We start from the raw sequence: 23,987 nt of genomic DNA, 5'->3' as shown, positions 1-23,987 counted from the left end.
GTCAAGTGATCCTCCCACCTCAGCATCCCGAGTAGCTGGGACCACCATGCCCGGCTAATTTTTGTATTTTTTGTAGAGATGGTGTCTTGCCACACTGCCCAGGCTGGTCTCGAATTCCCGAGCTCAAGTGATCTGCCCATCTCAGCCTCCCAAAGTACTGGCATTACAGGAGTGAATGCCAGGTCCAAGAAATCCTTTTAAAGTAAAATACCACAGGACGTGGTGGCTCACACCTGTAGTCCCAACACTTTGGGAGGCCGGGGTGGGAGGATCGCTTGAGCCCAGAGTTCTAGAACCTCTCTACCTGCTGCCCCATGCAACACAGCAAGACCTTGTCACTACAAAAAATTTAAGCATTAGCTGGTGTGGTGGTATGTGTAGGTCCTAGCTACTAGGAGGCTGAGACAAAAAGATTACTTGAGACAAAAAGATTACTTGAGACTAGGCATTCAAGATTACAGTGAGGTGCTGGGTGCAGTGTCTCACCCCTATAATCTCAGCAATTTGGGTGGCCGAGGCAGGTGGATCACTTGAGTTCAGGAGTTCGAGACCAGCCTGGGAGGCATGGTGAAACCCCATCTCTACCAAAAATACAAGAAATTAGCCGGGCATGGTGGCTGGAGCCTGTGGTCCCAGCTATTCAGGAGGCTGAGGTGGAAGGATCACTTGAACCCAGGAGGTGGGGATTGGAGTGAGCCAAGGTCCTGCCACTGTACTCCAGGCAGGGTGACAGAGTGAGACCCTATCTCTAAAAAATAATAATAATAATTAAAGGTACCAAAAATAAATAATTGATGGTAATGCTAACACAAATTAAATTTAACCTTCAAATTACTTATGAGAAATGTAGTATATCATAAGAAAGTCAGTAGTAAGAAATTTCATGTTTGTAGACAGTGTTTTCATGTATTTTAACATTTTGCAAATAGCATGCTAATTGCAAATTCATTTTATTTAATCTTTAATAGTTTATATTGTGAATTCAAGGCATCTTCTATACTTGTCAATAATAAAAAGGCATTTCTCTTTTTAAAAATTCTATTAAGTCAGCCTTCTTATTCCTTAGGAACATGAACCAGCATGGTTTGGTTTTGAATCTGATTGTTTAAACACTTTACAAAGTAAATAGGAAAATAATTTGGGAACATTATTTAAACTTGTCAATCTGTGATTCTGTTTTTCATGTGACAGCCAATCACAATGTGTTCTCTACTCAGGAAGTTTAGCTCAATATATGGATTAACACCTGTTCTACTTGTGTGATATTTCTTATGACAACCACAGAAAACATATATGGGGCCGGGCACAGTGGCTCATGCCTGTAATCCCAGAACTTTGGGAGACCAAGGCGGGTGGATCCCTTGAGTCCAAGAATTTGAGACCAGCCTGGGCAGCATGTCAAAACTGCATCTCTACAAAAAATACCAAAATTAGCCAGGCTTGGCGGCACATACCTGTAATCCCAGCTACTCAGGAAGCTGAGGTGGGAGGATCACCTGAGCTGGGGAAGTCAAGGTTGTGGTGAGCCGTGATCGTGCCACTGCACTCCAGCCTGGGTGACAGAGTAATACTCTGACAAAAAATAAAAATAAAAATAAAAATAAAATAAAAAAAGAAAAGAAAAGAACAGAACGGCTGGGCGTGGTGGCTCACACCTGTAATCACAGCACTTTGGGAGGCCGAGGCGGGAGGATCACAAGGTCAGGAGATCGCGACCATCCTGGCTAACACGGTGAAACCCCATCTCTACTAAAAATACAAAAGCAAAATTAGCCGGGCGTGGTGGCAGGTGCCTGTAGTCACAGCTACTGGGGAGGCTGAGGCTGGAGAATGGTGTGAACCTGGGAGGCGGAGTTTGCAGTGAGCCAAGATCACGCCACTGCACTCCAGCCTGGGTGACAGAGCTAGACTCAAAAAAAAAAAAAAAAACATATTTAATGCAATTTTAAAAAGAATATACCTTTGAGATGGAGTCTTGCTCTTGTTGCCCAGGCTGGAGTGCAATGGCACAATCTCGGCTCACTGCAACCTCTGCCTCCTGGGTTCAAGCGATTCTCCTGCCTCAGCCTCCTGAGTAGCTGGAATTACAGGTGCGCACCACTGTGCCCTGCTAATTTTTGTATTTTCAGTAGAGACAAGGTTTCGCCATGTTGGCCAGGCTGATCTGGAACTACTGATCTCAAGTTGTCTGCCTGCCTCGGCCTCCCAAAGTGTTGAGGTTGCAGGCATGAGCCACCGCACCTGGTCTAGATTTCATTTTTTTCATAAAATGTTCACATTTGTTTGTTTGTGATGTTTTCGGGTGTTAATTTCTTGACCTAATATAAAAACATAAACAAGAGTTCAATCCTTTTTAAATAGTTGTCTGTGCTGTCAATGCCCTCGCCCACCATGTGCTCAACAAGGACCTCAAGGACATTGTTGGTGACTTCAGAGGCTTCTATAGGCAGCTGACGAGTGATGGGCAGCTCAGATGGGTAAGGGACCTATTTCGTAAAATGCTTATATAAGTAATACTACCAAGGTCTGAGATATCCTTTGAGTGCAACAAATGTGAAAATAGAGATGGGTTTATTTGTTTGTTTATTTATTTTTTGAGATGGAGTCTCACTCTGTCGCCCAGGTTGGAGTACAGTGGCGCGATCTCAGCTCACTGCAACCTCTGCCTCCTGGGTTCAGGCAATTCTCCTGCTTCAGCCTCCTGAGTAGCTGGGACTACAGATGCGCACTACCACACCCAGCTAATTTTTATAATTTTAGTAGAGATGGTGTTTGGCCATGTTGGCCAGGCTGGTCTTGAACTCCTGCCCTTGAGTGATTCGCCCTCCTCAGCCTCCCAAAGTGCTGGGATTACAGGCATGAGCCACCACACCCGGCCTAGAGATGGCTTTATAATTTTAAAGTAAAGTATAAGTATAAATTTAAAGTATAAATAAAGTATATAATATAGTATATTATATACTATATATAGTGTATATATATTATATATAATATAAATAATATATAATATAAAATAAAGTATATAATATAGTGTATATATAGTATATATATAAAGTATAAAGTATAAATTTAAAGTATAAATTTAAAGTATAAATAAAGTATAAACTTTATTCAGCTAAATTTGGGCTTGAGTCATTTAGATCATCAGTATTTTGAGGTAAACAAGTCATTTCTGTAAGACTGATGATCTAAATGACTCAAGCCCAAATTTAGCTGAATAAAATGTTCTACTAAGGAGATGAGGTCCTGAGATTTGGGTCTTGAGAGCTATCTCTTCTCTAAGGACCTCATCTCATCCTCCCTGAATTGAGAAATGGTTTAGAGATAAACTACTGAATGGGCAATCTTTTTATGGAGAAATAATGTGAGTAGTATTAGAGATAGAAGAGAAGGTCATTAAAGAGAAAACAGTAAGAGAAGAACAAATTTAAAAAGATGGAAGACCATCGTGCCTTTTATGTGCATAGCTTGGTATTTGAACTGTAAATTCAAGGCATGAGAAAGTTAGGCTCTGGAGAAAGGATTCTAACACAGTAAGGTGAATTCAATACCCTGACCTTTGTCTTTGTCCCACGATATCGGATTTTGTCTTTTCCTAACTCAGTTCAGTCTCCCATCCATGCACAGAGAAGGGCACAAGAGAATGTACTTTCAATAGTGCCTGGGATTTCATATTTTACTTTATACACAGAATATTAAACTTACCTTGAAAGATGTCACCTTGAAGAAGTTCCCACTGGCTGAATCTGGGACAATTTGAGCATCCGAATAAATATGATAGTAATGGCTTATGACCCATTGAATAAAATCCATGAGTCCATTCAGATAATGAACTATCGGCTGGGCACAGTAGCTCACGCCTGTAATCCCAGCACCTTGGGGCTGAAGCAGGAGGATCACTTAAGGCCAGGAGTTCAAGACCAGCCTGGGCAGCATAGTGAGACCCCCATCTGTACTTTTTAAAAATAAAAATAATAAAATAAAAATTTTTAAGGAGATAATAAATAACAAGGTCAAGCCCACCATTACAGCTGATTAAAATCTAATAAATATAAAAGGAATAATAACATCAGAAAATCACCATAACTGTCATAGCTACAATTAATTTGAGGCAAGAGTCATCAAGGGATGCCCAAATTTTGGGACAATAATAACCTCCTTACTTGGAAAATGAAATGGTAACTTCACAGTGGAGAAACCAAATGGACACTAAGTTACCCAAGTGGTAAAAGTTAACAACCCTAATAATAAAACAAATGACATAATCACTTATGTAGTATTTATGCCAAAAAAATGTATTACCTGAATCTAATCATGAAGGAACTGATGATCAGCCCAAATTGAGGGATGCTGTACAAATCAACTGGCCTGTACTCTTTTAAAATGCTAATAACATTTATTTATTTATTTATTTATTTTTTTTTTTTTTTTTTTTTTTTTTTTTGAGACAGAGTCTTGCTCTGTCACCCAAGCTGGAGTGCAGTGGCGCCATCCTGGCTCACTGAAAGCTCCGCCTCCTGGGTTCACGCCATTCTCCTGCCTCAGCCTCCCGAGTAGCTGGGACTACAGGCGCCCGCCACCGCGCCCAGCTCATTTTTTGTATTTTTAGTAGAGACGGGGTTTCACCGTGGTCTCCATCTCCTGACCTTGTGATCCGCCCGCCTCGGCCTCCCAAAGTGCTGGGATTACAGGCGTGAGCCACCGCGCCCGGCCTGCTAATAACATTTAAAGAAGAAGAAGAAAAATTACTCCAGGTAAAAAGAGACTAAAGAGGCATGACGACTAAATGCAATATGTGATCCCAGATGGGATATGGATTAGGGTCAAATAAAATACATTATAGGAAAAAACCATTTGATTGACATTTGATTATGGACTGGGCTTTAGATAACAGTATTCTATCAATGTTGTATTCCCTGAGTGTGATCATTGTACTATGGTTATGTAAGAAAATATCCTTGTTTTCAGGAACTATACACTGATGTATTTAGGGTAAAAAGAGCATGATATTTGCAACTTTATTCAAATGGTTCAGAAAAAAAGAAGTACGTGTGTGTGTGTTCATATGTATATACATACATATACATATATACACATACATATACATATATATGTGTGTATATATAGAGAGAGAGAAGAGAGGAAAACACAGGTGTTTTTCCTTCTATTCTTGAAACTCTTCAATGGGTTAGCAACTGTTTGTTTGTTTTTTTTTAAACTTCACCTTTAGGTGGGTTGGTGGGTTACTATTGCTGCCTTTTAATTCTTGAGATGTGTCCCTGGATGGAAGACCTAAATATCTTTCTTTTTTTTTTTTTTTTTTTTTTTTTTTTGAGACAGACTTTTGCTCTGTTGCCCAGGCTGGAGTGCAGTGGTGCCATCTCGGCTCACTGCAATCTCCGCCTTCTGGGTTCGAGTGATCCTCTCGCCTCAGCCTCTGGAGTAGGGACTACAGGCACACACCACCACACCTGGCTCATTTTTCTATTTTCAGTAGAGACAGGGTTTCACCAGGTTGGCCAGGCTGGTTGTGGTCCCAAAGTCCTGGGATTAGAGGCGTGAGCCATCACACCCAGCCCTCTTTTTCATTTCTAAAGTGCTGTTGTACTTTGCTTCCTAACCAGATTGGTCCAGAGAAGGGCGTGGTGCACCTGGCGACAGCGGCTGTCCTAAATGCGGTGTGGGACTTGTGGGCCAAGCAGGAGGGAAAGGTAACTCCTCTCACAAACGCTTAGGAGGCCCCTGGGAACTGCACCACACTGACTTTCCCTACGCACAGAGGAGAGACAGACACACTGCAGCCCCCAAAAGGAAATACAGAGAATTGCTTTGGTGTTTTTTTCTCCCCTGAGAGGTTTTGGCAGTAGGTAGGGAACTGCAGGAGGAGGAGAAAGAGGGGATGGGATGGCGGAAGGCACAGGCAGCAGTAGAGGTGGGTGTAGGGACCCGGTGGCTGAGAGCCAGCATTTACTGCCAATGCATTTACTGTCAGGAAAAAAATGGGGACTTTACACATATATCTTACAAATCCTTTCTTTTTTACTTCAAGCCTGTCTGGAAGTTACTTGTGGACATGGTGAGTAGGATCGTTAATGTTACAATTGTTTCTGTAAATGAAATGGATTTCATGAATGACATGCCGTTTGATGATCAGTAAATATATTCAGGACTATCTGTTGATCACTATGGTGATGATAAAGCAAAAAGCCAATAAAACATGACATTCCTTTTCTGATATCTGATGTAACGGATAGCTGTGCTCATGCAGGCAGTGTGGCACGAGGGGAAGCAGTGAGGGGGTCTTGCCTCCCCCACCGTGCATCTGTAACACACGATGCCAGTTCTCTGAGCCTCCGTTGCCTGACTATGACAAGAGGATCATCCTAACTTCTCTAGGAACCTCACAAAATTAAAGATCAATGAGAAAACCAACTCTTAAACTCTGAAAAGCAAGATGTGATGATATTATGAAGATATTATCCAGGCCAGGCGTGGTGGCTCAAGCCTGTAATCGCAGCACTTTGGAAGGCTGAAGGATGGCTTGAGCCCATGAGTTTCAGGCTGCAGTGAGCTGTAATTGCACCACAGCACTCAGGTGAGAGAGCAAGACCCTGTCTCAAAAAAAGAAAAAAGAAAAAATACTATCCAGTCACTATGACACCAAGAGTAAGATGAGGCCATTGTAGCCTGTACTGTACAGTTGCAGCAGGGAAGGAGCTCAACAGTGAGTTCTAAAGCTATGCACTTGACTGTTTTCTTTCTCCTTGACCTTTTCGTAGCAGGGGTGAGCAACTGGATGCTGAGGAGGAAAAAACTGGGCAAATTAAAGGGGAATGAGCTTCAGACCTGTGCAGAGCTGGCTGTGAGTCCAGGTTTCACTGCTCACCAGCTGCATGACCTTGAGCATGTGACTTCCCCACTCTGAGCTGCGGTGGCCTCACTGCAACACCTGGGTGGTGGTTAAAAACCTCGTGATCCACAAATGAAGGCCCTTGTTATTAGTTGGCAAAAAATTAAGGAAAAACAAAGAATACCATGGCCTTGAAGAGTGTTGGGCAGGAGACTACTCCTCCTCTGGTGGAAAGTGGAGACAGGAAGCTGTCACATCGCCTCTGACATGGAGAGTAGCTTCGGGGCCATCCGTAGGGGAAGGACACAGAGCTCTTGAGCCCCCTTCCAGACTCAAGGCCGGCCTTTTACAGTGCTGGAGGAGGTAGCCACCAAAAGGGAATGATTTGCAGGCCACCAGAAATGTGTTTGAGGTCCCACCTGTGGACTCTCCGTTTTTGGATCTTGTTCCCTTTCAATGCCAGTACTCTCTTGTTTTCTTTATTGTTGTTGTTGTTGTTGTTTGTTTGTTTGTTCGCTTGTTTTGAGATGGAGTTTCCTTTTTGTCACCCAGGCTGGAGTGCAGTGGCGTGATCTCAGCTCACTGCAACCTCCACCTCCCGGGTTCAAGCGATTCTCCTGCCTCAGCCTCCTGAGTAGCTGGGATTACAGGCTTGTAATGCCACCATGCCCAGCTAATTGTATTTTTAGTAAAGATGGGGTTTCACCATATTGGTCAGGCTGGGCTCAAACTCCTGACCTCAGGTGATCCACCCGTCTCAGCCTCCCAAAGTGCTGGGATTACAGATGTGAGCCACTGCACCTGGCCCAGAACTCTTGGAAATAGAATCTCAGGTTTGAAAGAGATTTTAGGATTTTCGACAGTTGTGGTAGAGTATCACTGGTCACTATAAGATGTTAGTGGGAATGGAACTACTGGCTGTTTTCCAACTGACTGTTCCGTCAGGGTGGGGAGAGGTCTCAGCACGAATCCCCAGCCTCGTAGCTCACCGTGGACAGCCCTGCGGTGTGAAGCTGATGTACAGTGATGCCAGGCATTCATCTCCCCACTGAGCTCCTGCTGAGTGTTTGCCTGAGGCCATGCCCTCCTTCCAGGAAGCCATGTTAGCTGGAAAGAACAGGGTAGGGGCGGGTGCAAGGGACCAGAGCGTCAGTGTCTGAGGGCTTTGTCAGGGCAGTGAGGAGCCACTAAAGGACTCTACACTTAGGAATGACAGAGTCAAACAATTTAACAAAGCCCTAAAGGTCCCTGCCAGGAAAGAATGAGCCCCATGTGTCACCATAAGCAACTTCTTAGAAACATAACCCACCCCTGTCATCCCAGCACTTTGGGAGGCCAAGGAGGAAGGATTGAAGCCAGGAGCTCAAGATCAACCTGGTCAACATAGTGAGACCCCATCTCTACAAAAATAAAAAAGCTAGGCATAGTGGCACACACCTGGAGTCCCAGCTCCTCAGTCGCAGGAGGCTGAGGCAGGAGGATCACATAAGCCCAGGAGACTGAGGCTGCAGTGAGCTATGATGGCATCACTGCACTCCAGCCTGGGCAACAGAGTGAGACCTTGTCTCTAAAAGAATAATAATAAATAATTTTTTAAAACAAAATATAACCCACCTTAGAATTGATTCAGGCCTCTTCCCCTCCTATCACGTTGCCAGGATCCCAGGACGCTGGTGTCCTGCATAGATTTCAGGTACATCACCGATGTCCTGACTGAGGAGGATGCCCTAGGTGAGTTTGGAAGCTTTCTCGGGTACACAATGTGCACATACAGTAGTGGCATGCTTTGTTGCCTAAAATAGTGAGTGATGCTTTTTATTTCTTCCAGAAATACTGCAGAAAGGTCAAGTTGGTAAAAAAGAAAGAGGTAGGTTGTAAGAAATTTTTCTTCATTGTTTTTGCTAACATTGTCCACTTTTGAGTGCCCCTGTCCTTTTTGGGGACACATTGTCCTCCCAAATGCCCCGTGCTGAGTAGCTAGGCCCTCAAATCAACATTCAGGTCTGCATGGTGAAGCCTCCTGAGTTTGACCTCTGACTGCAGAGTTTGCTTCAGCCACTGCTGAAAGGAAGTTTGGCTTTAGGATTACACTGTAGGGAGGGCCCTTGGGGAGCAGGGCAGTCTGTGAGGGTATTGTGACCACCTGGGTTTCACATCCTAGTAATTTGTGGCTGGGTGTGTGTAAAAGGCCAGGTCAGGAGAACAGCTGGACTCTCCAGGGGAAACAGCTTAGCTACAGGCACTTCCAATTCTGAAGGGCAAAGTGTTGACGGTGCTGTGTTTTCACAGAGAAGCAAATGCTGGCACAAGGCTACCCTGCTTACACCACCTCGTGCGCCTGGCTGGGGTACTCAGATGACACGTTGAAGCAGGTGGGCATTTTAACCTGGCTTTGTAAACAGGCTGAATGGGGAGAAACCAACCTGTTTTTCCTTCTGTGCTCACACCACTACTCTCAGTACCTCGCTTCTGACACCAGACCTGTATGGTTTTCCTTCTCACGCCAACCAGTTTTCCGCTGCTTTGTGGACACCAACTGGGTGTCCTGCTATTTTACTCAATTGTGACACCATCTCCCTGGAGCTAGCCTCAGACCCCGCAGGTTAAGGGCTCAGTCTTGGAGGACTGGCCCATGGCAGATGCCAATCACAAGTCCACGTTGTCATCTGTGCTTCTGACTGGCTTTACCTCCGATTAGAGGTTCCCACAAACCCCGCTTTGAGTTCAGTCATTTGGTGGAATGGCTCATGGAATTCAGGGAAACACTACTTATGTTTACTCATTTATTATAAAGGATGCAACTTAAGAACAGCCAAACTGAAGAGACACGTAGGACAAGGTGTGAGGAGTGGGTACAGAGCTTCCATGTCCCCTCCAGGTGAGCCACGCCCCCACCACCTCCACGTGTTCACCAACCTGGAAGCTCTCTGAACCCTGTCCCTTGGGGGTTTTATGGAGGCTTCAGTATTTAAGTGTGATTCAGTATTTGGCCATTGGCCATCAATTCAACCTTTAGCCCCCTCCCCTCCCCAGAGATCTGGGAATAGGCTAAAGTTTCCAACCCACAATCATGCCTTTCAGGTCTTTCTTGTCCCCAGTCCCATCCTAAAGCTACATAGGGGACCTCAGCAGGGCTGTCTCATTCACATACAAAAGACACTCCTGTTACTCAGGAGATGCCAAGGGTTTTAGGGGCTGTGTGCTAGGAAATAGGGGAGCAGCAATGGGGGCAGAGACCAAATATATATTCCTTCTCATGTCACATGGGCTTTAGATTCCAGCCTCTCCGGGAGAAATTTAATATTTTCTTGTTCACCTTTCTGAATCATTTTGGCTGAGGGCGGTGGCTCATGCCTGTAATACCAGCATTTTGGGAGGCTAAGGTGGGTGGATCACCTGAGGTCAGAAGTTCGAAACCAGCCCGGCCAACATGGCGAAACCCTGTCTCTACTAAAAATACAAAAAATTAGCTGGGCGTGGTAACGTGCATCTGTAATCCCAGCTACTCAGGAGGCTGAGGCAGGAGAATCACTTGAACCTGGGAGGCGGTGGTTACAATGAGCCGAGATCACACCACTGCACTCCAACCTGGGCGACAGAGCAAGACTCCATCTCAAAAAACAACAAAAAAAAGTATTTTTTCTCGTTCTGAAGGTACACAAGCAAATGCAAAGTCATTCACCTTTTGGACCCTGGGACTCTGTGACTTAGTGAATCACTTTGGGCTCTGGAAGGTGACAGCCTAGGGTATGATTCCCAGGCAGCACCAGCGGCAGACCCACTGCAAGATGGAGAAATAATGCCTATTTCATGCGGTGGTTTTGAGGATTCAGATACATGCTGTAAGTTGTGTCATGCTCAAGGCCTCCTGGCTGGCACACGGCATGGAGTCGGCACGTGGTTGATTTATTACCGTTTCTCCTTACGCTGTGCCTACTTTTAAAGAGTGAGGAGGGAGGGGCTGGCTTCTGCACGTTACTCTTACATCGTTCTGTGGATGCCACAGAATATTCTAGCTTTAAAAAGAGAAAGATCAATGCTTTATTCTCCTTCCAGGAAGGTTGTGACCATTAAAAAAATGGTTCCCATAGAGATGAGGAAAGAAAGTCACCCTACAAGTAAAAAGTGATCTCTGTCAACCAAGCTGTTTCTGCTGTTAATTTCAACAACACATGAGTGTTACTCTGGTCTGTGCTATAACCGTAGTGCTTGTGAAATGGATCAGCAATGACTGATGTCCTGGTCAGACCAAGGGGCTCTCTCCAGTGTATGACCCTGTGCTCCTTTCCCACAGCTCTGTGCCCAGGCGCTGAAGGACGGCTGGACCAGGTGAGTGTGATGATGGACCTGACTTGCCCAGTTGGTGGCAGGAGAGACTCAGGCAGTGGAGGGGAGCCAAGGAGTAAAAGGCACCCACGGGTTAGGATCACTGTGGCTCACAGGGCTGCATAAGAGAAGTTTCCCCTTAGGCCAGGCTCTTTCTCTAAAGGCAGGATGTGTGTCCTCAGTAGAATTCTAGGACATCAGAGTGGAAAGAGGCTTGGGAGGTTGTTGATTTCAGGCACTAACCTAGAATAGAAATCCAGTCTTTACCATCAGTAACTAGCGTTGATTCAGCTTCTGCATGAACACCTCCAGAGGCAGCGAGCTTAACTTGGTTAGGCACTTTCCATTCTTTGAGGGCTCTAAGTATTAGGCCGGTCTTTTCTTCTCTTTTGAGACGAAGTTTCACTCTCGTCACCCAGGCTGGAGTGAGTGGCGCAGTCTCTGCTCACTGCAACCTCCACCTCCCAGGTTCAAGCCATTCTTCTGCCTCAGCCTCCTGAGTAGCTGGGATTACAGGCACCTGCCACCACACGTGGCTAAATTTTGTATTTGTAATAGAGACAAGCTTTTGCCATGTTGATGAGGCTGGTCCTGAACCCCTGACCTCAGGTGATCCGCCTGCCTCAGCCTCCCAGTGCTGGGATTACAGGCGTGAGCCACCGCACCCAGCCAGGTGGGTCTTTGATGTCAGGAACCCTTTGCTTCCATGTAATTCCCAGCCAGAGGTCCCAGTTCCCAAGAGCCAGGCTGTTCCTCTTCCACTTGAGTGACAACCTTCCTCTCCCTCCAGGCCACCTCCTTTCCACACTGCTCATCTGCGCTTCTCCCTTCTGACTCTTGCCTGTGCAGGTCAAGACCTCTGGCCATCCTAAGACCTTCTCTGGATGAGCCTCGATGGTTGACGACCCTGCGTCCTGACACAGGGCAGGATGCAGAGGGACCATCATCTCTCTTGAGCCAGTCACTGTGCGTCCCTCAGCGCAGCTCATGGTGGCACTTTTTGCCTGTGACATGTCACCAGGCTTCCTATCTGACTTGCAGCCACTCTGGCCCCTGAGCCTCCTGCTACTCAGTGTATCCTGTGGAGCAGGAGCTCCAGCATCACCTGGGAGCTTGTCAGAAATGCAGCCTGGGCCTCTCCCCAGACCCGCTGCATGGGAATCTGCATTGGAACAAAAGCCCCGAGTGATTCCTGTGCACACTTAAGTTGGAGAGGCACTGAATTCTTGTTAATGCCTCAGCTAAATAAAGGGTTGAGGAGTGAGAGCTTGAAGGAGGCAGCATGAAGCCATGGAAAGAGGCGGTGGCATCTGATGGAACTGAAATCACATCTTGCCTTTTCCCCTCACCCCCTGCAAGTACTTGCTGTGTGGTCATGAGTAAATTGCTCAGCCTCTCTGAACTTCATTTTCTGTCTATCAGTAGAAATAATATGAGCTTGGGTCCTCCTCAAAGTTGCCATATCTCAGAAGGACCAGCACAGGGCAGGATTCAGAGCAGCTGCTGTAAGTGCTGGCTGCTTGCCCGCCCTCTACATACCCGGGGGAGGCTGCAGCAACGTATCTGGTAAGGCAGAGAAGGCTGCGGGGAGATTTAAAGGGCCTCTTCTCAGCACAGGAAGCCTGGCACTCAGAGCCTAAGGCCAGCCACCCTCTCTGGAGCATCACGGATCATGTAGTTGAAGCCCCTAGCTGGCACAGAAGAGAACGGCAGGTGCCTGAGAGTGTGCCGCAGGCACTCTGTAAGCTGGGGCTCTTTGCAAAGCAGCCGGAGGACTTCAGCCAGGGAGGTGCACAAGGAGGATAGGCTGGCGTTCAAGGGGGCAGATGCTGGCCTCCTTGTGGTGGTGCCCCCTCCTTCACCTGCCAGTGCCCACACTGAAGCCAGCAACACACCCTTCTGACAGCAGCGTCACGGGGTGTGGACGTAGAGGCCCGTGTCTCGAGAGATAGCTGGACATCCACACAGATTAAGGAGCTCCCGATAAGTGTCTGGATGTGGTGTAAAGGAGACCTCTGCACGCAGGATCCAGCTGCACTTTGCTATTCCCTAGTTATGTGACCTCATCATTTTCCCTGCCGGAACCTCAGGCCCCTGCACTGCAGGGGACAGACCATCCCTGTGGCCTTCCTCTCACTGAGTTAATTCAAGACAGAGTTCTCCTTTGTAAACCAGACCCTTCCCATTCAGGCTATCAGAGGGTAGCTCAGCACCCCTTGTCAGCCCCGCTCTCCTTTTCAGTTCTCACTGTGGCTTTTTTGTTCTTAATTCCTTTTCATGGCACAGCAAAAACTGAGTTAATTGTATTAAAGACCTGACTTCGGCCGGGTGCAGTGGCTCACGCCTGTAATCCCAGCACTTTGGGAGGCCGAGACGGGCGGATCACGAGGTCAGGAGATCGAGACCATCCTGGCTAACATGGTGAAACCCCGTCTCTACTAAAAATACAAAAAACTAGCCAGGCGAGGTGGTGGGCGCCTGTAGTCCCAGCTACTCGGGAGGCTGAGGCAGGAGAATGGCGGGAACCCAGGAGGTGACAGTTGCAGTGAGCTGAGATCCGGCCACTGCACTCCAGCCTGGGCGACAGAGAGAGACTCCGTCTCAAAAAAAAGACCTGACTTCTCTGTCTAGCCTCTTAACTCCAGGTCAGTAGATAATTGAGAGTCATTGCCCTGATACTGAATGAAGAGATAAAGTTCACAGGTTTATTTCAAGTGACTTATCTGAAGATGAGGAAAGAGCAAGAGGTTACTAGAAAACATGGTCTGTGAATTGTTGACAGAAAGACAGTCACTTCTGCAGAAACTCCAGGTGCCCTCGCCAAGTCCAGGTACAGGTCTAAACTAGCAAACCAAATGCATTTTCTAGGTTTAAAGTAAAGGTGGGTGCTGATCTCCAGGATGACGTGCGAAGATGCCAAATCATCCGAGACATGATTGGACCAGAGAAGACTTTGGTAAATATCCTCTCACACCACTGAGAAGCAGCGGCCTTTGTCCAGGGCTAAATGCAACTCGTTTCAAGATTAAAAAACAATGGGAATTTAAAAACGTAATTGTCAGAGGAAGTACAGTTCTATAGTCTTGCAGTAGGAAAACTCAAAAAAAAAAGCAAAGGGACTAATAGTTTTACATTTTCCAATTCTGCAGAACTAGTTAAGTAAGTTTGGGGTTAAGGATCCTTTCTTGCTAACACAGATGCACCTGAGCAAACAGTTTTCCCATTGGTGCTCTGGTGTGTCAGTCATTGAATCTCCCCTCCCAGCTCCTCAGGTAGGAGGGTGTCAGGGCCATTACTGAAGAAATGTTGGAACTTCACTGAGATAAATGTAAGGATCAGTCATTTCTGATTTGTATTTTTATAAACCAGTTCTTATGTGTAAACTATTTTCATGAAAGAAAGTCACAGTAAGATGTTTTTATGAGGCTTCAGAGGCTTTTTTGCGTAAGTTAAAATAGAAATTTTGAGTTCTTGACCCAGGATCAGTATTTATACATGAATTAATGCTGTTTTTTTTTTTAATGAGGTCATCTTTATCCAAATAACTTATGATAAAAATTGATTCTGGGCTGGCCAGACGCTGTGGCTCATGCCTGTAATCCTAGCACTTTCGGATGCCTAGGTGAGCGGACTGCCGGAGCTCAGGAGTACGAGATCAGCCGGGCAACATGGAAAAACCCCATCTGTGCCAAAAAATACAAGAAAAAAAATTGGTTCTGGGCCAAACACAGTGGCTCATGCCTATAATCCTGACACTTTGGGAGGCTAAAGCGGGTGGATCATTGGAGGCCAGGAGTTTGAGACCAGCCTGGTCTACATAGTGAGACTCCATCTCTAAAAGAAAGAAGAAAAAAAATTAACCAGGTGTGGTGGTGCTTGTCTGTAATCCCTCCTACTTTGAAAGATGAGGCAAGAGGATCACTGAGCTCAGGAGGTGGAGGCTGCAGTGAGCTACAATAATACCACTGCACTCCAGCATGGGCAACAGAGTGAGATCTAGTCTCTTAAAAAAAAAAAAAAAAAAATCATTCTAGGCATACTGTCCTCTGGTTTTCATAGTGTCCTGGGAGGGAGCTCTTATCACTTAGCACATTCTATGGAGATACCGTTTCTCCAAGCATGATAAGATCAGGGATGAGGGGCTGTCCCTTAAGCTGGGCACAGCCAGCACCTGGCTTCCAAGAAGGATAGTGGTACACAGAGAGCCAGGGCCTAGGAGGGAGAGGACTGGACTTGAACTCACCATTCACTTGACTTATTGTTCTTAAGCAAGTTATTTCTCTGCATGACAGTTTTATTTGTAAAATGGGTTAATATGAACTGCCTCATGGGGTTATTATTTTTTGAGATAGGGTCTCACTCAGTCACCCAGGCTAGAGTACAGCGGCAAGATCACAGCTTACTGCAGCCTTGACCTCCCCTGGCTCAGGGGATCCTCCCATCTCAGCCCCCTGAGTAGCTGGGACTACAAGTGAGAACCACCACACCCAGCTAATTTTTGTATTTTTTGTAGAGACAGGGTTTTGCTATGTTGCCCAGGCTAGTCTTGAACTCCTGGGCTCAAGAAATCCACAGGCTCGGCTGGGCGTGGTGGCTCACGCCTGTAATCCCAGCACTTTGGGAGGCCGAGGCGGGTGGATCACGAGGTCAGAAGATCGAGACCATCCTGGCTAACATGGTGAAACCCCGTCTCTACTAAAAATACAAAAAAATTAGCCAGGCGTGATGGCGGGCGACTGTAGTCCCAGCTACTCAGGAGGCTGAGGCAGGAGAATGGCGTGAACCCGGGAGGCGGAGCTTGCAGTGAGCCGAGATCACGCCACTGCACTCCAGCCTGGGCAACAGAGCGGGACTCCGTCTCAAAAAAAAAAAAAAAAGAAAAAAGAAAATAAATCCACGGGCTTCAGCCTCCCGAAGTGTTGAGATTACAGGCATGAGCCACCATGCCTGGCCCATTATTATAAATATTAAATGGAACAAAATCCATAAAGTGCCTAGTGGAGAAGGTGTGCCATTATGGAAGAGTTTAGGCTGTTTATTATTATGCCAGACACATAGTGGGCTATAGTCAATAAATGACTGTTGAACAAACTTAATGTTGATTGTACATGATTCAGAATGTGACAAAATGGTTTCTACAAACAGAACCAACACTGTAAGACACATGTATTTGGGTGGTATCTAAATGGAGATTGGACCAGAGCCCAGGGCCAGCGAGCATTTCTCATGGCCCAGCCCAGGGCACTGCCGGACCTCCCAGCGGCTCCTTGAACAATTCACAGCTCCTCCTAAAGACTGTACCTGGAGCCAGAGTCCCCGTCTCAGTGGCTGCTCTCGGACTCTTTTTGTTAGGGCTGTGTGCTGGGCCTCAGCGGAGGTGTTAGGGGGTCTCACTCGGCTGTTGGTGGCACTGAGTGACAGCATTTCTTCCCTGGGAGCCACAGCCCTGCCACGAGGTTGGCTCAGAGCAGACCTCCCTGTGAAGAGTCTCTTTTTGCAGATGATGGATGCCAACCAGCGCTGGGATGTGCCTGAGGCAGTGGAGTGGATGTCCAAGCTGGCCAAGTTCAAGCCATTGTGGATTGAGGAGCCAACCTCCCCTGATGACATTCTGGGGCATGCTGCCATCTCCAAGGTAGGAAAACGGCGGCTGCTGCTGGGGCACCTTATTTTTTGTTTAGTTTCCCAGAGTGCTGGGGACGGATCCTAAAATTTCTTCACTTGTTCCCTCTTGCATTTATTTCCTGATGAAGTAGCTGAAATAATTGTAGTGTGTGACAAATACTTTCCGAGGAATCATTCCACAACAAGAATCTCAGCTGATGAGCCCCTGGGAAACAAGACTTTTCACCTTGGGTCCCACTTGCTTTTTCCTCCTTAGGGCTCTTGCAGGGTGGCTGTGCCCTGCTGAATGCCAGCTGGCCTAGCACCAACCTGATCTCTGCCCAACTGAGCATCTCCCAGGAAGCTGCTCTGGGCTTTAACCCTCCCAGGTTTTGCTTACAGGAGGGAGGCCATCCCCTTAGGAGCATCTGAGGAAGGAGCAGCTGCACAGCCTGCAGGTCCAGGTGGGGGCAATGGAGATGCCCCAGGGAGTACAGGGCACACGCTGGGGAGCTGTCAGACAGGCTGCCACGTGGGGCTGGATTATGGGGTCTGTCCACTCAGAGGATGCAGCCAGTCAGAGAAAGCCACTGCAGCTTCTCCAATGAAAGAACGGCATAGTGGCCGGACATGGTGGCTCACACCTGTAACCTCAGCACTTCGGGAGACCGAGGTGGGTGGATCACCTGAGGTCAGGAGTTCAAGACCAGCCTGGCCAACATGGTGAAACCCCATCTCTACTAAAAATACAAAAATTAGCTGGTTTCGATCTCCTGACCTCATGATCCGCCTGCCTGTAGTCCCAGCTACTCGGAGAGGCTGAGGCAGGAGAATGAGGTGAGCCTGGGAGGCGGAGCTTGCAGTGAGCCGAGATCGTGCCTCTGCACTCCAGCCTGGGCAACAGAGTGAGACTCCGTCTCAAAAAAAAAAAAAACAAGCCGGGCGCGGTGGCTCAAGCCTGTAATCCCAGCACTTTGGGAGGCTGAGACGGGCGGATCACAAGGTCAGGAGATCGAGACCATCCTGGCTAACACGGTGAAACCCCGTCTCTACTAAAAAATACAAAAAAAAGCTAGCCGGGCGAGGTGGCGGGCGCCTGTAGTCCCAGCTACTTGGGAGGCTGAGGCAGGAGAATGGCGTGAACCCGGGAGGCGGAGCTTGCAGTGAGCTGAGATCCGGCCACTGCACTCCAGCCCGGGTGACAGAGCGAGACTCTGTCTCAAAAAAAAAAAAAAACCAAATTAGCTGGGTACAGTGGTGTGTGCCTGTAATCCCAGCTACTCAGGAGGCTGAGGCAGGAGAATGGCTTGAGCATGGGAGGTAGAGGTTGCCATGAGCCGAGATTGCACCATTGCACTCCAGCCTGGGTGACAGAGCAACACTCTGTCTCAAAAAAAAAAAAAAATAGCATAGTGACAGCTGGAGCACAGATGATGTGACTGGTGGCTACATGTAGAGTCCATTGAGACAGAGGGTGTGTGGGAGGTGAGGAACGGGCAGGGAGAAATCCAGGCAGGGATGGGAGTGAGGAGGCTTTTCCAGGCATCTGGGAGACATAAAGGGAGAGGGCAGCTTGAATAGAGCAGATTCAGGAAATATTGAAAAGGAAGAAAAACATTTGGCCCCTAGTCTGACATACATGCTTAAAATGGTAGAACAAGTAAGTCAAATGGCCTTTCTTCCTCCCCTGTCCTCCGTTTCTCCCTTTCTCTTCTGAGATAAAGAACCAAGAGTACTTAAATTAGAAATTTTAAGCATAAAATGTTAGCTTGAAACGGTGCCTTAGAGACCATCTGCTCAAACTAAGACCTTCTGCAGATGAGAAGGCTGAGGCCTTGGGTGGCACAGGCGGGGCTTGCCCAAGGCCACACATCCCATGAGACTCAGGGCCAGCACTGGAATCAGGGATACTTGGCTGCTGAATGAAGGGATTTTTCTGCTGAGTAGTTGGCTTAGTCTGATGATTCAGATGCCTCCTCTGGCTCTGGGATCAGTGGAGTTCCAACCCAGGCTCTACTACTTTCTAGCTTTGTGATCCAGGAACAGTTCAAACCCGGCACACCTGTTTTCTCATTTTCTGTAAAATGGGGATAACGATGGCTCCTCTCCCATGGGATTGAGACCAGGAATCATTGAAGACAGTGTTTTGCACAGCGCCTGGCAGGTACTCAGAGCTCCAAAAATGTGAGCTATTAGTGTGATTGCTATTATCCTAAACAAAAGGGAAGGAAAACCAGGGAGAAACCAAGGATGCCTTCGCAGAGTAGCTGTGGAGTCGCAGTCCCAGTAGAGGATGGACGGACTGCCCAGAGGCCAGGTGGCAGGTGAGTGAGGTAGTGTTCAGGGACCAGGTGAGAGGACAGAGAGCAGCAGGGCTGTGTTCAGGTGCAGAGTCCAGTAACTCAGCAGGTGAGGAGTCTACCAGGTGAGCAGTGGTCTCAGCCTAACCTGCAGATTGAGGTCTAAGGCCACCCACTGAGCTGGAAGGAAGAGGAATTTTTTTTTTTTTTTTTTTTTAGTTTTTTTTTCACAGAGTTTTCCTCCTTAAGGAAGAGGATTTTGGAATCAACAAAGACACGAGGCCAGGTGCAGTGGCTCACACCTGTAATCCCAACACTTTGGGAGGCCGAGGTGGGAGGATCATCTGAGGTCAGGAGTTTGAGACCAGACTGGCCAACATGGCAAAACCCCAACTCTATTAAAAATACAAAAATTAGCCAGCATGGTGGCATGCACCTGTAATCCCAGCTACTTGGGAGGCTGAGGCACGAGAATCTCTTCGGCCTGGGAGGCAGACGTTGCAGTGAGCCAGGATCATGCCACTGCACTCCAGCTTGGGTGAGAGCAAGACTTGGTCTCAAAAAAAAAGATATGAGAGGGTTCTAGGAGGTTTCTCAGGGAGGCAAGAAGAAGGGAAATGACAAAGTGATGACCCACAGGAAGGAGTCGGCCAAAGGTTGGACCCCGTGAGTTCACAATGAGCCACTCCAAGTGGCCCTGTCCTTATGCCACTGCACAGGCTGCAGAAGGAGGTGCCATCCACGTTGGGAGGAGCGCAGCTGGAGCATGGGCCAGGACACTGCAGAAGGACATCTGCAGAGCCCTGGTCAGGAACAGGGCTGGTGGTGGCAGCTCAGCAGGGCTCACCTTCTCCTCTGCAGATGCACAGAGCCCTCCTGAACGCATGTGTTCCCCTGGACATCCTTTGCCAGTCTTGAGTCTTCACATGGCTCAACAGCAGGGCCGTTTCCTCCTTCAGCTATAAATGTTTTTAAACATTAGGAGTTGCAGTTCAAAACTTAGGAAAATAACACCAGGCTGCCTTCTATTTTATAGGCACTCGTCCCATTAGGAATTGGCATTGCCACAGGAGAACAGGTGAGTGACATCCCCTTGGGGTCAGTACACGCTGACCAGCAACCAAGGACACAGTCGTGTGTTAGGCTCCACTACCTGCTGTACTTTCAGTTGGGAAATTTTCATCATCTTAGAAACTGGGTCATTTTATCAGAGTCTAGTCAGATATAGAAAAAGTTTGTGGCTATTTCTCCAATTTATATGACTAAGGTCAGTTCTTTTTCAAAGTGTCTAATTGAAATTGACAAGGCAGCAATTTAAAGTTGCTATTGCAAGGGCAGAAAATGGTGTTAAGAAAGCCAGCTTTCAAATTGAATAAACATGACTGTGTTCACTTTTTGAGCTTATAAACGAAGCCCAAGTGCCTGCCAAAACCTGCTGCAGTCAGCCCACGAGCAGAGCAGCGTGAGGAGCAGAGTCTCTGTTTTCCCGGCAAAAGGAGCAATACTGCTCTGCCGAGGTTCCGCGTTTTCGTCTGTGCCACCTGCTTATCACTGTCACCGTATTTCATCCTGATGCTTCATCTCCCACTTACCAGTCGCTGTGACAGTCATTCCCTCATAAATGGCGAGCCAGTGTGATTTTACCCTGACTCACACTGTTGCATTAGCAGATTTGTAAAGTGAGCACAAGGTCCCTGCCCACACTAGAAAAACGTGCCTCATGCCCGGCGAGAACAAAGACAAAATACAGTCTGGGCTTCCCGAAGGCCACTGATGAGTAATGATTGGCATAGAGGGGCCGCGTTGCCAGGTTTTAGAGATCCTGAGGGCCAAGGCTGACTCTTCTGTTGGTGTTATGTTCAATTCTATTTCCAGTGCCACAATAGAGTGATATTTAAGCAACTCCTACAGGCGAAGGCCCTGCAGTTCCTCCAGATTGACAGTTGCAGACTGGGCAGTGTCAATGAGAACCTCTCAGTATTGCTGATGGCCAAAAAGTTTAAAAGTAAGGGTGCTGCAGTGGCTGCAGACCAGACCTTCATTTCCCCACTAATCAGACACCTCCCTTGATGGCTTGCAGTTCACATGCGCAGGAGTCTCTAGTTTGCCATTTTGATTTCTTCTAACTCATTTAGCCTTAATCCGGGAATTATTGATGATTTTCATCTTGGAATTTCATCCCTAAATATTAATTAATGATTTAATCACCTGTGGGCAATAAGAAAAACCAGAAAGTTCCCTTTCACCCCTTCCTCTCCCTGCCCTACTCTTGGTATTACATAGAAACAATTTCCTTTTAGTTCCTGTTTGCCCCCATGCTGGTGGAGTTGGCCTCTGTGAACTGGTGCAGCACTTGATTATATTTGACTACGTATCAGTCTCTGCAAGCCTTAAAAACAGGTCAGTAATGTGGGATTAATACTTTCTGCTTCAGTAGGGTCCCTCAATCTAGGCCAGAGCTTGTAAATTCTGCCTTCATGACCAAAAAACACTAAGACCTTGTCCACTGGCCCGTCCTGTAACTCTCAGGCGGAGTGGGTTCTGCTTCCACTTCTCCACACAGGGCAGTAACAGCAGAGACCCACCAACGAACAGTCATTTTGCCTCCTAGGATAGGGTCTGGTAGCTGACTCACTTTATTTTTTCAGTACATTGAAAGTGAGGCTTGCAACCACACTACTCCCTTAACCAGCTCCTGTTTTCATCACGTGTATTCTATACTTCTGTCCCATCTCCTCTTCCCAGTACTGGAGTCTTCCATGGTGTAGACATACATTTATTTCATCTTATTTCTCAGAATGCCCCAGGTGGTCTTTTAAATTAGGACAATCTCCTTCCAGTCATCTGCACACATAGGGTTTTGCTTATTACACTTTTCTTGTCTCCTGGAATTAAATGTCCCACAGAAAGATCACTGCAAGTATATAGCAAAGGCAAAAAAGCATTCACTGGGAAAGGGAAACGCCAAATTCAGGACTGTGAGAGATAAATGGGACCCTTGAGGGTACATAGGAGGCTTCAGTAATAATGGTAACCGTTTCTCTCTTCGGGGGGGTATGTAGTGAGTAGACAGGTGCTGTCTTTTAATATAGCGGAACTATTTTATACTGTGTTAGTCTATTCTTGCACTGCTATAAAAAAATACCTGAGACTGGGTAATTTATAAAGAAAAGAGATTTAATTGGCTTACAGTTCTGCAGGCTGCACGGGAAGCATAGTGACTTCTACTCAGCTTCTGGAAACTTGCAATCATGGTGGAAGGCAAAGGGGGAACAAGCACTTCTTATGGCAAAGAGCAGGCGGAAGAGAGAGTGAGGGGGGAAGATGCTACACGCTTGTAAACAACAGATCTTGTGATAACTATCTCGAGAATAGCACCAAGGAAAGGGTACCAAACTATTCATGAAGGACCACTTCCCATGATCCAATCACCTCCCAGCAGGCCTCGCCGCCAACACTGGGGATTACAGTTCAACATGAGATTTGGGCAGGGACACAAATCCAAACCATTATCAGCCTGCCTGTCACAGCTGTTCAATAACAGGTGATGGAAGTCAGGCAGCAGATCTCGGTCGCTGGCCCCAAGGCTCAGAACTACAAAGTGGCTGACGCAGAACCTGAACACAGATTGCCCCGATTCTAAATCCTCTGCTTTTCATCTCAATCATTTGTATAGCTGAAAGGAACCTCATTTGGTGATTTTATTTTTTGGGTGGAGAGCATGGAATATATTTTATTGTTCTGCATCTGGGTTTGGTTCCCTAGATGTCTCAGTTCTTGGATGGAGGTGGGTGTGTCCCACCTCCCTCAGTTGTGGTCCCATGGACCTGTTCGGATTGTTTATCAGGTGCAAAGTGCACCGAGAAAGTCCACAGTGCTAATGCTTCCTAGATGCCCAGCTGAGGCAGTGACAAAACAGCCCTCCCAGCCAAAAAAAACCCCAAGCCCCTGGCAGCTAATGCAGCCATAGGAAAAAATACAAACACTTCTTAAAAAATAGATCACAAAATTTGGTGATTTTAATCTATTCATCTAACTTTTGACCAGAGGAACCCAAATAATTCCGGATATTTAGAGTCTGAATTGATGCCTTTTAAAGGGCATCACAAAACCTCTAGAGGGACTTCATGTGTTCATTTCATCAAAGTCCCCACCCCACATTGCTATATTTTAGAAGAAAAGCACCTGAGGCACAGAGGTTTAGGAACTTGCCTAGAAACGCATGGTAACACAGCTAAGCCTTGGCCCACACTGTCATTTCTGAGTGGTACTTGCCCCTTCTGCTTTAAGTTAGCACCATGTGAATAATCCGACTTCAGACATCATTGCCCCAATCTGATTCCCTCCTCCTAGGATGTGTGAGTATGTTGACCACCTGCACGAGCATTTCAAGTATCCCGTGATGATCCAGCGGGCTTCCTACATGCCTCCCAAGGTAAGCTGTGGCCTGGGGGCCCCTGCAGAGATGCTGCCAGCCACTACCATGCCTGTCTCGTGAACTAGACCATGGAGCACCAAGCTTTGACTCCTATTTGCAATATCCAGAAACAAACGGTTCTTCAGTTGTCAGTATCAAAATCCTCAGGCCTGAGGGCCAGGGCTTGGAGGTTAAATTGCCTCTGACAAGGCTTCTGTAACACTAGCCTTTCCTCACCAGTGGAGATCTTAACATTTGCACTCCTTGTGCAAAAAAACCTGGCACCATCTAGCAAGTTAGTGACCTAAAAAGTTTTGACTACAATTGTGTGGTTAGGGCCGTTTATTCTGATCATGTTCAAGAGACCATGACTCATTTTCACCAACAGAGGTCAAACTATTATCAAAGAGTTTGATGAGTTAACTAACTCTGGCAAGTAGCCAGTAAAATGTGTCCTTCTGCCCTATTTCCAACAATCTCAAAACTTATT

At 46.9% G+C, this 23,987-nt stretch overlaps 1 protein-coding gene across 3 annotated transcripts in view; it reads left to right on the top strand.

Annotated features, from left to right (window-relative positions):
- The window catches only part of ENOSF1 (enolase superfamily member 1), a 39,447-nt gene that overhangs the window by 14,535 nt on the left and 925 nt on the right, over nt 1-23,987 (top strand). Inside the window, exons 3-15 of one of the 3 annotated variants that reach the window (XM_015121636.3) lie at nt 2,362-2,477; nt 5,625-5,711; nt 6,050-6,076; nt 8,509-8,581; nt 8,679-8,717; nt 9,140-9,222; nt 11,145-11,179; nt 14,045-14,132; nt 16,677-16,811; nt 20,117-20,158; nt 20,956-21,085; nt 21,381-21,480; nt 23,434-23,515. In XM_015121636.3, the coding sequence (XP_014977122.2) occupies nt 2,362-2,477; nt 5,625-5,711; nt 6,050-6,076; nt 8,509-8,581; nt 8,679-8,717; nt 9,140-9,222; nt 11,145-11,179; nt 14,045-14,132; nt 16,677-16,811; nt 20,117-20,158; nt 20,956-21,085; nt 21,381-21,480; nt 23,434-23,515 (1,037 nt within the window). Of the gene's footprint in view, nt 1-2,361; nt 2,478-5,624; nt 5,712-6,049; nt 6,077-8,508; nt 8,582-8,678; nt 8,718-9,139; nt 9,223-11,144; nt 11,180-14,044; nt 14,133-16,661; nt 16,812-20,116; nt 20,159-20,955; nt 21,086-21,380; nt 21,481-23,433; nt 23,516-23,987 lie in introns of all 3 variants that reach the window. The other 2 variants (XM_015121635.3, XM_077974804.1) reach the window with 2 other exon arrangements.

The sequence above is a fragment of the Macaca mulatta genome, chromosome 18 (genome assembly GCF_049350105.2).
Source record: "Macaca mulatta isolate MMU2019108-1 chromosome 18, T2T-MMU8v2.0, whole genome shotgun sequence".
NCBI lineage: Eukaryota > Metazoa > Chordata > Mammalia > Primates > Cercopithecidae > Macaca > Macaca mulatta.
Note: the sequence above shows the minus strand (reverse complement) of the source record. Positions and strands in the feature narration are given on the sequence as shown.